General features: G+C 45.5%; 1 protein-coding gene across 1 annotated transcript in view; it reads left to right on the top strand.

Annotated features, from left to right (window-relative positions):
* Positions 1-854: 854 nt before the first annotated feature.
* Positions 855-13,654, top strand: part of CHMP4B (charged multivesicular body protein 4B) — a 47,226-nt gene continuing 34,426 nt past the window's right edge. The window contains exon 1 of the mRNA XM_029221287.1: positions 855-1,324. Coding sequence (XP_029077120.1) covers positions 1,135-1,324 — 190 coding nt within the window. The 5' untranslated portion in view covers positions 855-1,134. The remainder of the gene's footprint in view (positions 1,325-13,654) is intronic.

Raw genomic sequence — 13,654 nt, 5'->3', positions numbered from 1 at the left:
GTAGGATCTAAGTTCCCTGACTAGGGATCTAACCCACGCCCCCCGCATTGGAAGCGCGGAGTCTTAACCACTGGACCACCAAGGAAATCCGGAGAAGTGATTCTTGACAGCAAAAGACAAGGAAAAACAATGAAATGTGACCCCACAACCAGTTGGCCCTTTGTAATGCAGGGGCAAAAAAATCCTCAATTCTGCTACATTTGAAAGTTTGAGTCTTCTCCCGGTTTAATTGCTATCGTGCATAATGATGACCCAGAATAAAATATATATTTCTGAGCACCTACTGTGCTAGGCCTATGCTAAGTAAGCATCTTACATTCCCTATCTCACACAAGGTTGGAGGTGGTCCTGCTGCTATCTCCAGTTTACAGTTTTGGAAAGGGAAGCTCAGAATAGAGGAAGTAACTGCCCAAGTAAGTATTCAAAGTGGGTTTTGAACCTTTGCACTCTAGCTTTGCTGTTAGCCTCAACTAGGTTTCGAAGAACGTGTTAGGTGAATACGGAGTAGACAGGCATTGCAGGTAGAGAAACAGCATATGCGAAGGCTATTAAGGTAGTCAGTCACTCAATTTCTCTGAGTCTTGCTTACTCACCTACAAAAATAGTAACAGTATTATCTCTCACAGTCTTGTGAGAATTAAATGTGATAATGCATGTAAAGCATTTTCCACAATGCCTGGATCATAGAATGTGCATAACGTTAATTACTGTTTTATAAAATATGCTTACTTCTCTTCCTGTTCTTCTACCGCTACAGAACTGGTTCCAAGGAGACTACATTTCCCAGCATGCGATCTCGCCCTTTGACCCTAGCTAGACCTAAAAGCGCGCCGCCGAGAGCTTTAAGCAGGAAGACTATAGCCTCCCGGCATGCAGCGCGCCACCCTCCGTTAGATTTGAGGGACGGCCGGCGCGTTGCCCACCGGGAGTTGTAGTCAGTGGCGTGTTTCCTTGACGCCGGCCGGGCCGGGCGTGGGGGCCTGTGGTAGGTGGCGCGGCCGGGCCCAGCTGCTGGGCGGAGGTGGCGGAGAGGCCTGCGGTGGCAGGGAGCGGCGGGGCGGGGAGCGGGGAGAGGGCGCCGAAGCCGAGCCGAGCCGGAGCGGGCGGCGCAGGCCGGCGCGACGAGTAGCAACCATGTCGGTGTTCGGGAAGCTGTTCGGGGCTGGAGGGGGTAAGGCCGGCAAGGGCGGCCCGACCCCCCAGGAGGCCATCCAGAGGCTTCGGGACACGGAGGAGATGCTAAGTAAGAAGCAGGAATTCCTGGAGAAGAAGATCGAGCAGGAGCTGACAGCCGCCAAGAAGCACGGCACCAAAAACAAGCGCGGTGAGTCGGCCCGGCCCCCTCAGACCCGTCTGACCCGGACTCCACCTTCGTGAGACTTGCCCCAGTGTTTCCTCAGATTCTGGAACTCTTATCCCGTCAGACTCCCTTCCTTGCCTTTCCCGGTACGGGACCCCTCCCCGTCTGACTCCCTTCAGTGTCTCCTGGAGCCCTAGACTCCTCCATCGTCAGACTGCTATTCCAGCCGTCTCGTCTCAGGCTCTCTCCATTCGGCCAGGCCCTTTCGTCTCTAATTTCACAGCACTTCTTCCTCCGCCCTCACTCTATTCGTTTCTCTTCCGCCTTTTCCTCCTTCCTCTGGCTTGCCCTCACCCACCTTCCCAGATACTGCCGCCGCCTCCTTGGCTCATTTCTGCCCTCCATCCTAACACTTGTGTACTTCCTGGTCCCACCCCTACCCTCTCCCGACCCCTCTGTGGAGTCCATGAGCAGTCCTTGGTCTCTCCCCATCCCCCTGACTCAGAATTCTTCTTAAGAAGCCGCCTGGATGGAGAGAAAAGGGGACTGGGGGAGAGGAGACCCCCTGGTTCGGGCTCTATTCACTTGCTGAGTGAACTTGAGCAAGTTCCTTTTCTTCTTGAGCCTCATTTTCCCCATCCGTCAGCCGGGCTTTGGCCTCCATGAGGCCTAAAGTGCCTTCCAGCCCTGTGATTCACTTCTTGTTGCCTTATCAGAGTTTCACGTAGCCAAACCTTCACCCGGTGACTCACCGCTTCCCAGTCTGTGTGTACCAGAAATAAGGATTCCATTGCTCCTTTGGCCCCGACTCCTCCCCGAGTCCCCACTGTGGTTCAGGGCAGGGATATTGAACTCTGAGGCACTTTACTTACTGTTGTATGGCTTTCTGGGCAAGTGCTTTGTATTCTTCTTAAGTGAGGTGAATGTGAAAACGCTTTAGTAACTGTAAAGCAGTTTAGGAATATTTGATTTTTCTCTTTGTTATGGCAATATGAGAGTGAGCCATAGCGTAACAAGCCCCCCCCCCCCCAGAAGGAGGAAAGGTGAGAGGGGTTTAGGAGCTTTACAAACAAGTATTTAACTCAGAAGTCTGCAAGTCACTAGCTGTGTGACCTTGAACTAGTGAATTTACCTCTGAAAGGAAGATAAGGATTTACAGTGCCCAGTATACAGTAGGGGTTAAATAGATGTTTTCTTCATTTTAACAGAAGAACAAAATAACCCATCCTGAGGATCCTCCTTTGCTGATAGTCAGTGGATACTCTGGACATTCTTTTTGGGGGCTTACTGCATGCACTGTATTCACAGGGTGAACAAAATACAGCTTCCACCCTAATGAGGGAGAAGACAGGGAAATAAATGAAGAAAATTTTGTCTAGTGTTGAAAAGTGCTAAAAAAAATTGGATGGGGAGTGATGGGGTGGGAGGGGGTGTCACTTTAGATAGGGTGGTCTGGGAAGTCCTCTTTGAAAAGGTCAAGTTTGAAGTGAACCTTGAGAACTTACCAGCTCTGTAGAAATCTAGGGGAGAAGCCTTCCAGGCAAGCAGGCAGCATAGAAAAACGCCCGGAGGTTGGCCTCTTTTAAGAAACAGAAGACCTGTGTTTCTAGAATGTAGTGATTGAAGAGGAGAGCGGTATAAAATAAGTGGGTGTGGGGTGGAGTTTGAACTTCCTGGTAAAGAGTTTAGATTTTATTCCAAGTGGATGGAAAGCTGTTGGAGGGTGTTACACGTGTCCTTATCATTCACGTAGTTTTAAAAAACACCATCTGGCCTCTCTTTGGAAAGTAGACCTGTGGGGGGTGAGAATGGGAGCTGGGAGACCAGTGAGGACAGAGGCAGCCGTGCATTTGTGGCCTGGAGTCCAGTTGTAGCTCTGGAGATGGAGAGCAGGGTTAGATTTTGCTGTCTCTGGCATTTTTCTTTGATGACTCTCCCTCAGTCAGGATCCTCTGTTGTTCACAGAGGTAATTTAGAGTCAGTGTTTTGACCAGGCTGCATTTGGGGAATGCTTTGCCCATTGCCGGGTGGAGGAGGGCATCAGTTTACATCATCTCCAAACTGAGAGAGCAATTCTCCTGTGGTCTTTTGGTCTGGAGCAGTTTTGTTTCTACTGTTTTAGAGGTGATTGAATTGGCTTTCAAGAGGCTTGGAGAGAGGCTGCCAGCAGACTGTGGAGGACCAATCTCAGCTAGTTGTAATAACTTTTTGGAAGGCAGTCTGTCTTCTTGAGTTTGCTTGAGAGGACAGGAGCTACTGCCCTTCTTTTTAGTGTCCTCTGGGGACACTTATTTGCTTGTAGGGATAGTGCTCAGAGGTGTTAACACCACAACATACCATTCATTTAGTTACTGATTGACTTGAACTGTGCTGGGACTTGGGGGATCAGAGATGAAAATACACTGTGTCTGCCCTCCAGGGGCTCAGGATTGGAAGTGTGTGTATGTGGGTTTTTATGTTTGTTTTGTTTTGTTTGTTTTGAGTTTGTGTGAGAGAGAGAGGGAAGACGAGGAGGGGAAGGAGGAGGAGGGAGGAGGAAGAGAGGGAAGGACACATACCAGTCAGTGCTGAAACATGAGTGTGTACATGGGGCTCAGGCTGCAGAGGAGAATATTCTTGTTTGGAGAGGAAAGGGCAAAGGCGGCTTGGCTGAGGAGGGAGATGTGAAGTGGGTCAGCAAGGAGTTTGGGGAGCCCTGAGTGAGAGCTTCTCCTGGTGGGAGTCGGTGGGGCAGGACAGCAGATGGTTAACACTGGGGAGTGACCTGTAGCCTTTAGACTTTGACCTGGAGATGGTGAGGAGCACTGGCTGTCTTAAAGCAGAACAGACCAGCTTGGATTTCTGAAAGAGCACTGCAGCAGTAGCAATAAAGGAAGGAGTGTCCGCTGACCAAGAAGGGACTGGAGGCAGGAATCCAGTAAGGGATATGGGTAGAATCTCATGGACAATGCACTTGAGCTGTAGCTTTGTCACTAGCTGTGTGTCTTGGGCAGGTTACTCTGTACCTCAGATTCCTCCTCTGTAAATAGGGGTACTAGTATCTACCTTATTAGATTAAATTATGTTATGCATGCAAAGCTCTTAGTAGAATGCCTTCCATATGGTAAGTGTTCAATAAATGGTTGCCATTATCATTATTGCAAGGAGACTCTTCAGGTGGGAACAAAGGGCCTAGAGTAGAAGCATGGAAAACTAGATGAGAAGTAATACATATCAGAGACTTTTCGGAAGGAGAATCAGAAGAAGGTTGGTGATTGGTCAGAACTGTGGGCAAGGTGAAGGAGAGAGAGGAGTTGAAGACAATTCCCAGGTTTACAGCTTGGACAATGGGTGGATGGTGATGCCATTAACGAACTTCAGAAACACAGAGGAGGAGCAATTCTTCATAATTGTGAGTCCTTTGAAGTTTGTAAAACTCCTTTTTTCTTATGAGTCTCATGATATCCACCGACACTTTGAGCTCCATGGGGCAGGATGTGATAGTCGTGTTCATTGCCGTGTCCCCTTTACCTAGCACGGTGCTGCCATGTAGCTAATGCTCAGTAACTATTTATTAAATGATTGCAGACAGTCTTGGGGGTATGTTCTGTTATTCACATTGTCCGGAGAGGAAAATGAGGCTGGAGAGAGGATGTAACTTGACTCAGAGACCAGTTCTTCTGGTGGCTGTGGGCATCTTGTGTTTTGTTTACTCCCATGATGGCTGAAGGCATCATCATGACCGTTGTCATCACTCAGATCATTAAACACCCACCTGTGCAAGGTGTGGTGCTGAGTCAGGGGGGAAAAGAAGTGAGACAGGACTAGGTCCTGCCCTGTGAAGTGTGTAGCCAAATGTGGATGCTATTTTTGTGACGTAGATGTTGGAAAGATGATAAATTGTCCTTTGAAACAAACCTCTGCTGCTCAAGTAGATTATCTGCATCAGGCAGGTGTGTCCCAGGCAGTGGTTTCAGTTAGGGGGCTAGAGCAAAATTTGGATTGCATATTTCTCCCAAATTTCTTTTTGTTTCCTTTAGTGATGTATTCATTCTTAAGCATGTGGCAGCCTCTTAAACTGTGTCCTAGGTCCCATGCTCAGTGCCGGGAACTTACTGCTGGGAATACAGGGAAACCAGACACAGGCCCTGCCATCCAAGGCACTTAAATATTGTCATTTTTCCTTTACTATCAAGTGGAAATAATATTCATCTCACATGACTGTGGTGAGGATTAACTAAGATAATATTCAATATATGAAAGAGTGTGGCACATTGTGGATATTAAGTATACTTTTTTCCTTTTCTGATAAAGTTATTGTAGGTCAAGTGGAAAAGTTCTTTCACTGAGAACTAGATGGGAACCAGGATTGCAGTATAGGTGAACTGACGAAAATCTCCCCAGCTTAGGTCTTTTTTGGTACCTTTCCAAACAGTGCCCTGTTGGTGTTCTCCTTAAGATGATCATATATCAAAGATTATTTTCTTCTTAAGGCATTGTAACTAGTTATGAAATTTCTACCCTAGGTGGTTCAGATTTCCCTGTTTTCCCATTTTAATAAAGATGAAACCAGGTTGTAGAAAGGATCATATTTTAGTTTAACAGGAGAATTATGTGAGATTGGGAAATGGAGATTGGATATCTCACCCTACACTGGTATATTTCTGTTGGGTTTATGGATGCAAATCAGTTCATTTACAGGTTAATTTAGGTTCAGTTGAAAATGTCTGATGGATGCAGAGAGGCCAGACGCTGATGGGAAATATATCTTCATTAAGTCCTGCTTATTGCTGGAGCCGGGGTGGCTCTCTGATGTTTAATAAAGTTGCTCTAAAATGTTAACACATGGGAAGACATCTTAATAAGTTAAATTTATAGTGAATGTGGCTTTTCCGTTCTCTGCAATCAAGGTGTCAGGTTGCAAAGCACAGCATCTTAATGGTACATGTGCCAGCAGGATCTCCTATCCCAGAGGCCCAGGGATGGAAAACCCGAAACCCACCCAGGGAACTGAGCAATGAGGATTTCCCTTGGTGATGCTTAAGTTTCTTGTTTAAAGAGGTGGTTGGCCAGATTGGCTTTGGTTTACTTCTGAAGACAGATGGAGTGTCAGAGAAGCCTATGCGTTGGCTGTCCAAACATGCTGGCGCCTCTGATTCAAATTACAAAATCTTTTTTTGCCCCATTTGGCAGAAAGATTAAATATTTTTAAGTGCCTGCCAGCAGGTTTCTAATGTGATTTGAAATTCAGGATAGATTTTGTTTGGAAGTTTAGCTAATTCTGAGGACCTTTGAGCTAGACTGTTTTGCTGAGGGAAGTTCTGAGTTGCCCTGAGTTGGGTTTGAGTGTGGAGAACGAGGTTCTGGAGAAGAGCCTGTGAAGATGTGTGTGAGCCATATACCTCTGGGGCAGAAATCCAGGACCTGATTTGTTTACAGTGGTCCAGAGCCCTGAGATGGAGCTAGGGCCTACTGGGAGGAGGGGGTGGAGTTCTTGGGGCCTTGAGGGATTCCTTTGGGTAGGCAAGGTTTGTGAAAACTTGGTCCTCTTGCTCTGCCACTGTCTTTGAAAAAGTGAGAGAGAGGATATCCAAAAACAACAACTTTATATTGGTCACTTTGAGAATGGACGGTTATAATTAGAAGGAAAATTTGAGCATAGCAACAGAAAACAACAACAGACCTAGCTGGATATAGTACTGGCCTGTTTTTAAGGTGTTTGGCTTAAGTCAGCTAGACGTTTGTTTAGTTCCTTCTAGGAGGAAGGCAGCATGATGGTGTAAGCAGAAAATTCCCAGTTTGAGTGCCAGCTTCACCACTCACCAGCAATACCTTGGCAGTTATCCTCTGAGTCTGTTTCCCCATCTATAAAAAGGGAGTAATAACAATACTTCTTAGGGTTCTTGTGAGGATACGGAATAAGGTGATATGTACAGAATGCGTACCCGAGTGCCCGGCACAGAGGAGGCACGTAAATGTTTCCTTGGTTTCCCAGGTATAGTCTCAGGCACAATAAGGGATATAAAGACGGATAAGACACTACAAGGGTTTACAGTTCAGTGAAGATGACACACACATGTACAAGTAACTGATGAAAGGCAAACTATGTACAAATGAAGGGTTAGAGGAAAATACAGCAGGAAGAGATTAATTCATCTCTGAGGGGTGGCAGGTTCATCTCACCCAGTCACCCATCCAGTGCCCAAATTCCCTTTGCAGTATTCCTGCCAAGTTATTAACCTCTGATTGAACCTCCCTGCTGATAGGATTTGTATTAGGTGCTCTATCCTCCCACGCTACAGCATAGTCTGTCCTTGGACAGCTCTGACTTTGAAATCACCTTTCTTATTTGGAACTGAGATCTGTCTTCCTGTAGTGCCTACCTCTGGTACAGGTTGGGGTGGTACCTCTGTAGGGAAGCAGTTTGGGCTGGAGGAAAGAATGTGGGATCTGGAGTTAGAAGGTTTACGGGCAGATCCCAGCTCTGACACTAGGCAGTGGTGAACTGTTTTCTTCACTGGGAAAACAGGTTGCTAATTCTGCCTCTTGGGGCCACAGAGAACAGGTCTAATCCCCCTTTGGGAAGACAGATCAAGGAAAATGGGGCTTACGTCTCAACAGGTCTTCTGTGTTCCATTGATGGTTCCTTGCCTGGTGTTTCTGTTCTTTCCTTGTTACCCTCCTCTGGGTGGGCTCCTGTTCATCAGTTTTGCTCTTAAGGTGTGGAGTGGGCAAAGCTGACCGCTCTGAATATGCCAGCTGAGGTCTGAGCAGCCCAGCCCAGCACACACAGGACTAGCCGTTTGTTAGGAATTAATTTGGTTCTGTGTGCTGTATGGCCCTGATAATTCCCATATCACTGACACAGTTGTTTTTTTTTGGTTTTTTTTTTTAAAACAATTACACTTCCCTGTGGCCTTTCATTAGTGAAGGAATGAGCATCTAGGAGTGCCTAAAGTTTCTTTGGTCCTTCTTAAGGAGTCTTAGCTGAAGGATTGAATGATTTAAGTTCTTAACAAGAACATCTGGCTGGCTTGATTCTCCCATAGCTTCTATTTCTAGTTTTCCCTCCTCCCTCTTCCTTACATGGCAAAGCTGGCGGGAGGGCTTATTTGAGGGATGTGGGAAAGCTACACATCTTCATGGTCCTGGATGTTTAGCTGAAAAGATTAGTGGAATGGTATGGTAGAAAAGTCTCTGGGTTTGGGATCAGAAGACCTGAGTTCACATTCTACCTCTGCTTGCCAGTGGAAGTCTCCTCCTGTCTCTGAGCATCAGCTTCTTCAGCTGCAAGAACAGGCTACACTATTTACTATACAACTTTGCTGCTCATACAGAGAACAAACAGGTGGTTGCCAGAGGGCAGGGGTGTGGGAGGCATGAGTGAAATAGGTGAGGGAGATTAAGAGGTACAAACTTTTAGTTATGAAAATAAATGAGTCAGTGGAAATGTACCGCATGGGGAATATAGTCAGTAATACTGTAATAACTTTGTGTAGTGACAGACGATAACTAGGCTTATCATGGTGATCATTTTGTAACATATAGAAATATTGAATCACTGTATATGCACCTGGAGCTAATGTAGTGTTGTAGGTCAATTATACTTCAATTAAAAGAACAAAAAGCACAGCATTATAAATTAATTATACTTCAATTTTAAAAAGTTAAAACCAACAGCAATAACAACAAAACTTTGCTACTCAAAGTGTGGTCTGTGGGAACATTGTGAAATTGTTAGAAATGCAGACTCTCAAGCCCCACCCAGACTTACTGAAGCAGAACCTGCATTTTTATGAGATCTCTAGGTGGTTTGTATGCACATTAAAGAGACACCTCTCTGTAGTTACTGTAGGGGCTACATGAGAATGTTGGGCGTTTTTCATATGTCCATGCCAGTATTCTTTCTTTCCTGGACACTCAGGGATGCTGTCTGCCTGGCTAATTGGCTCACTCATTTTGCGGCTCAAAGATTGAACTTTTATCCAGCTCAGCCTATTCCCAAATACCTTCAGTAATCTGATGAGGCCACAGAATGGTTGGAGAATTCAGTGGAAGTCTGCCTTCCTTCCCTTGAAAAAGAACTTGAGGGACTTCCCTGGTGGTGCAGTGGTTAAGACTCCATGCTCCCAATGCAGGGGGCCCGGGTTCGATCCCTGGTCAGGGAACTAGATTCCACGTGCATGCTGCAACTAAGAGTGTGCATGCCGCAACTAAGAGTTCACATGCCGCTACTAAGGAGCCCACGTGCTGCAACTAAGGAGCCAGGGAGCCGCAACTAAGGAGTCCGCCTGCCACAACTAAGACCTGATGCAACCAAATAAATAAATAAATATTTTAAAAAAAAAGGAAAAGGAAAAGAACGTGAACACGTGTCCTGCTGATGGGGTAGCAGCCTTCTTCATGAAAGGAGCCAGCCATCTAGATAATTGACATGCATTCAGTAAAGCTGTCGGTCATGAGGACCCACTGGTTGTCAGGTACCAACAACTCTGGTGATAAGTTAGGGGTAGTTCCCATCCTCAGGGAGCACCACTGCCTGGTGGGGTGGTGAAGAAAGAATTTTCACCCAGTGAGCTTGTGTAGAGTGCCATAAGGACCCCAGGTGAGGAGATAACTCCACCTGGAGTGGGCTAGGAAGTGAATTTTTTAAAGTCATATCTTTTTCCACCAGAAATTATTTTTCAGTGAGTTCTGATTTCTTGGTTCAGTGGCTTTGTGACTGTTTCCTGTTCTGTTTATACGGCATTGATACTGTTTTGATCCACTAGTTTTCTGCATCAGGAGGAACAGATGTTCTCTGAGTGCCTGTTCTGTGTTAGGAGCCATCTGAGATGCTATGTGGATTTCCAGGCAGTGAAAAGGACCACAGCCTGGCGCAATGGATCCTACTGTTGGACAGATCTGTGGCTCTCTCACAGAAAAAAGTTATCATGACTAAACAGCCCCTACATTTTCTGACTGGAGTCTTAGAACCATCCTGGGTAAAGTGTTTCTTTCAGGAGTGTTTCTTTATGGATAAAGTAAAGCTAGAAAATGCAAGGAGTTTCTCAGCTAGGGGAGAGGGAGTGAGGTGGGATGGTGAAACAGGAAATTTCATCATCAAACTTGCCCTATTTGATTCTGTAAAATGATATTTTTCTGGATTTTAAGGTGATAGTGAATTTTTGAGCAGGATTCCTAATTGGGTTAAAACCCAGCAAAGAGCTCTGTCATCTCCTTTTCACCCTGAAAACCAACCAAACAAATCAAAAAACAAAACAAAACAAAACACCCCAGCATCAAGCACCAGGTTGCTTAGGACGCCTGGCCTGCAGCTTGAGGCACAGCACAACCTGCTGAGGAAAGTTTTCTCCTGTTGAACAATCAGGGCAGTTGAGTTTGCTCAGAGCCATGAGGCTCTGTGAGTCCCAAAGCAGGAGTTCAGACATTCACCCAGTCAGGGTTTTCTGCTGAAGTGTGAGGCCCTGCCTTGTAGTCCTGCTTCCTGGTGGGGGGATAAACCTCGGACAGCAGTAATTAAAGTCCAAAATTGGCCATTAGTGCCAACCGCAAGAACACCCTAAATGTAGCTTGGTGGAGATTTGAGTTGGGGAGATTTGCCCCAGTTTAGGGACGGGGATGACAATGTGACCTTAAAGGAGTCGGCAGCGACAGGGTGGGGAGAGGTGGGGTTTGGGTGCGAGCACTTCATGTTTGGTACAGGCACCACCTCAGCTCTAGAGTTATAACTGGAAGTTGCAGAAGAACTTTTACTCTCTTCTAGCTGTGTTGAGTAAAGAGTAGAGTGTATTTGAGGGAAGGGGTTTTGAAACAAATTTGGATATTGTACACTGTTTCGGGACTCTGATGTTGAGATCCCAGTAGACATTTGCATTTCATTTTTCATTTCAGATGGTCCATTTTAAAAGAGGGTTGCTAGGAACTTTGGCTTCCTTCATGCACCCATTTGATAAATATATATTAACTTGAGCTGTGTGCCAGATACTGTCCTAGTTTACTGGAGACATGCAGGTGGAGACAGGTCATTGCCTCTGAGGTGCTCATAATCTAGCTAGAGTGACAGACAAGTAAACAGATACAATCAAGGTACAGTATGATCTGTTCTAGAAGCATATTCAGACTTCAGAGAATAGGATATGCAGTGGAGGGAGTCAAAACAGCTCTGTGTGTGTTACTTGAATCTGTGTTTTGTTAAATAGTTATTTTGGAGAGTAGTAGAATGTTAAAGCAGTAGGGAACTCAAAATGTGTGAGTGCTTGAAATTTTGAATTAATAGGAAGAGTTTTGAGAAAGGAAAACCAGGAACATGGGGATATATGCAGTACTTTTAAAAAGTACTTTATTTGAATCAGAAGCCCCTTTGGTGGGCACATAAGAATGGATAAATGTTTAACTTGGTTTAGTCATAAAATAATTAGCTTTAGAATATTAAATTTAAAGTGCAGCTTATTCTGATTATTATTACAAATTTGCTTTACAGTTGTCTTACTTCTTACAAAAGGAAGTAGGAACTAATAAACCTGAGGAGTGGGTTCTTTACTGTCTGCTAAAGCAGGAACTGTAAGTTCTTTGTTTGTAATCTGTGTAAGACTTGTAATATGTATAAGACCTGATAGTTGTAAAAGCAAACACAAGACTTGTGCGCGTGTGTAGCCCGGCTGCTGCTCTCTGCAGAGGTTTGAAGAGGAGTTGCTACTCAGATGAGGGCACCTGAAAGGCTCCCCATTTGGGTGAGGAGTTTGATCAGCTCTGTGTCCCCAGAATTCATTAGACTAGTTTCTTAATTTTCCATCAGCTGGATCAGTTGCTTTCACCCCTCCAGAGCATTTTCTCCTTTTTAGAATCTTGCACAAGGGCAGTAAATGGTTGCAGATTGCTTAGATTTGGGTGTTGAGTTGTAGTGGGTGCTGATAGCCCTCTGTGGCCATAGCCAAGGAGGGAGCTGGTATCAGCCTGGCATTCAGCTTGTTGCTCTTAGGAGGCAGGGCCGAAGGGCTGGCGACTGCTGACCACCCTTCTTTTTCTTTTTTCTGGCCTCATCACGAGGCATTCGGGATCTTAGTTCCCAACCAGAGATCGAACACGTGCCCCTGCAGTGGAAGCGTGGAGTCCTAACCACTGGACCACCAGGAAAGCTCCTGACAACCCTTCTTATGCTTAGATTTTAGTGGTAATTTTGGAGGTGTAAAGGACAAATAGCATTGTAGAAAACACCTTTTCTTAAGTTATTTTCAGCATTCTAAAAAAGTATTTTGAAGCAAAAAAATTTTTTTCAGGACAAAAATCTTCAGAAAATGAAAATATTCCACCCCATCTTTGGGAAATGCCATGCACTTTACAAACTTGATCACGTTTGATCTTTTCAACAACCTCATGTATTAAGTGGTGTTATTCCCCCCATCCCCCATTTTAGAGATGAGAAAGCTGAGGTTCAGATTACTTGAGTCACTGGGCTGACCCAGGAACCTTGGGCAACCTGAGGTGGGCTGCATCATGGTGGGCTCTAGTATCTTTGGTGTTCCATAGGGCCAGGACTCCATAACCTGGAATGCTTATAACTAACCAGTGGACAAAATCTTGTTATTGGAAATTAATTTCTACAATATTCCCTCCAGAGTATGAGCACCTGTTATTCTGCAGGAGAGTACTTCACATTTGTGCTGGGTTCTGTGGCTTCCAAAACACTTTCACATCCATGATCTTATTTTGAAACTCAGAGAAGCTTTAAAAGGCAGATGGGGCAAAGTGATTTTAACCCACTTTGCCGAGGAGGAACCTAAGGCTCAAAGCAATTAAGTGGTTTCCCTAGGGCCTGAGCCAAGGCTAGCCTTCATTAGACTCCAAGTCTAGTGCTTTCCTGCCACATCGTGCACCATTCTGGCTCCCTCTTATTTATGCTCAACCTCAAAAGGCCGTGTGTCAGTAATGGCTATGGGTCGGTGGAGGAGGATAAGGTTTTAGGTTCTTAGAGTGACTGAATCATCTTATACACAGTGGGACTAGTGCCAGAGAGAAGATGGAGAGGAGACTGTTCATACGTGTCTGGAATGGTTTGAGAGCCCTTATTCACTGTATTCATTCATTCACAGTCTGCTACAACATCGGCATTGTGCATTCCCCAGCCTTTCTTTTACAGCAGTAAGTTCCTTTTCTCAGTGGTCTCTAGAGCAGTGTTTCTCAACCTCGGTACTGTTGACATTTTGGGTTGGATAATTCTTTGTGGTGGGGAGCTGTCCTGTGCATTGCAGGATGGTTAGCAGCACCCTTGGCCTCTACTCACTAGATGTCCATAGCACCCCCTGATCTCCCAGTTGTGATAACCAAAAATGTCTCCAAATACTGCTAAATGTCCCCTGGGGGCCAAAAGCTCCT

This window comes from Monodon monoceros, unplaced genomic scaffold (genome assembly GCF_005190385.1).
Source record: "Monodon monoceros isolate NGI ecotype Baffin Bay Population unplaced genomic scaffold, NGI_Narwhal_1 Super_Scaffold_13, whole genome shotgun sequence".
Taxonomy (NCBI): Eukaryota; Metazoa; Chordata; class Mammalia; order Artiodactyla; family Monodontidae; genus Monodon; species Monodon monoceros.
The sequence above is the reverse complement of the archived record's forward strand: the minus strand, read 5'-3'. Positions and strand labels throughout refer to the sequence as shown.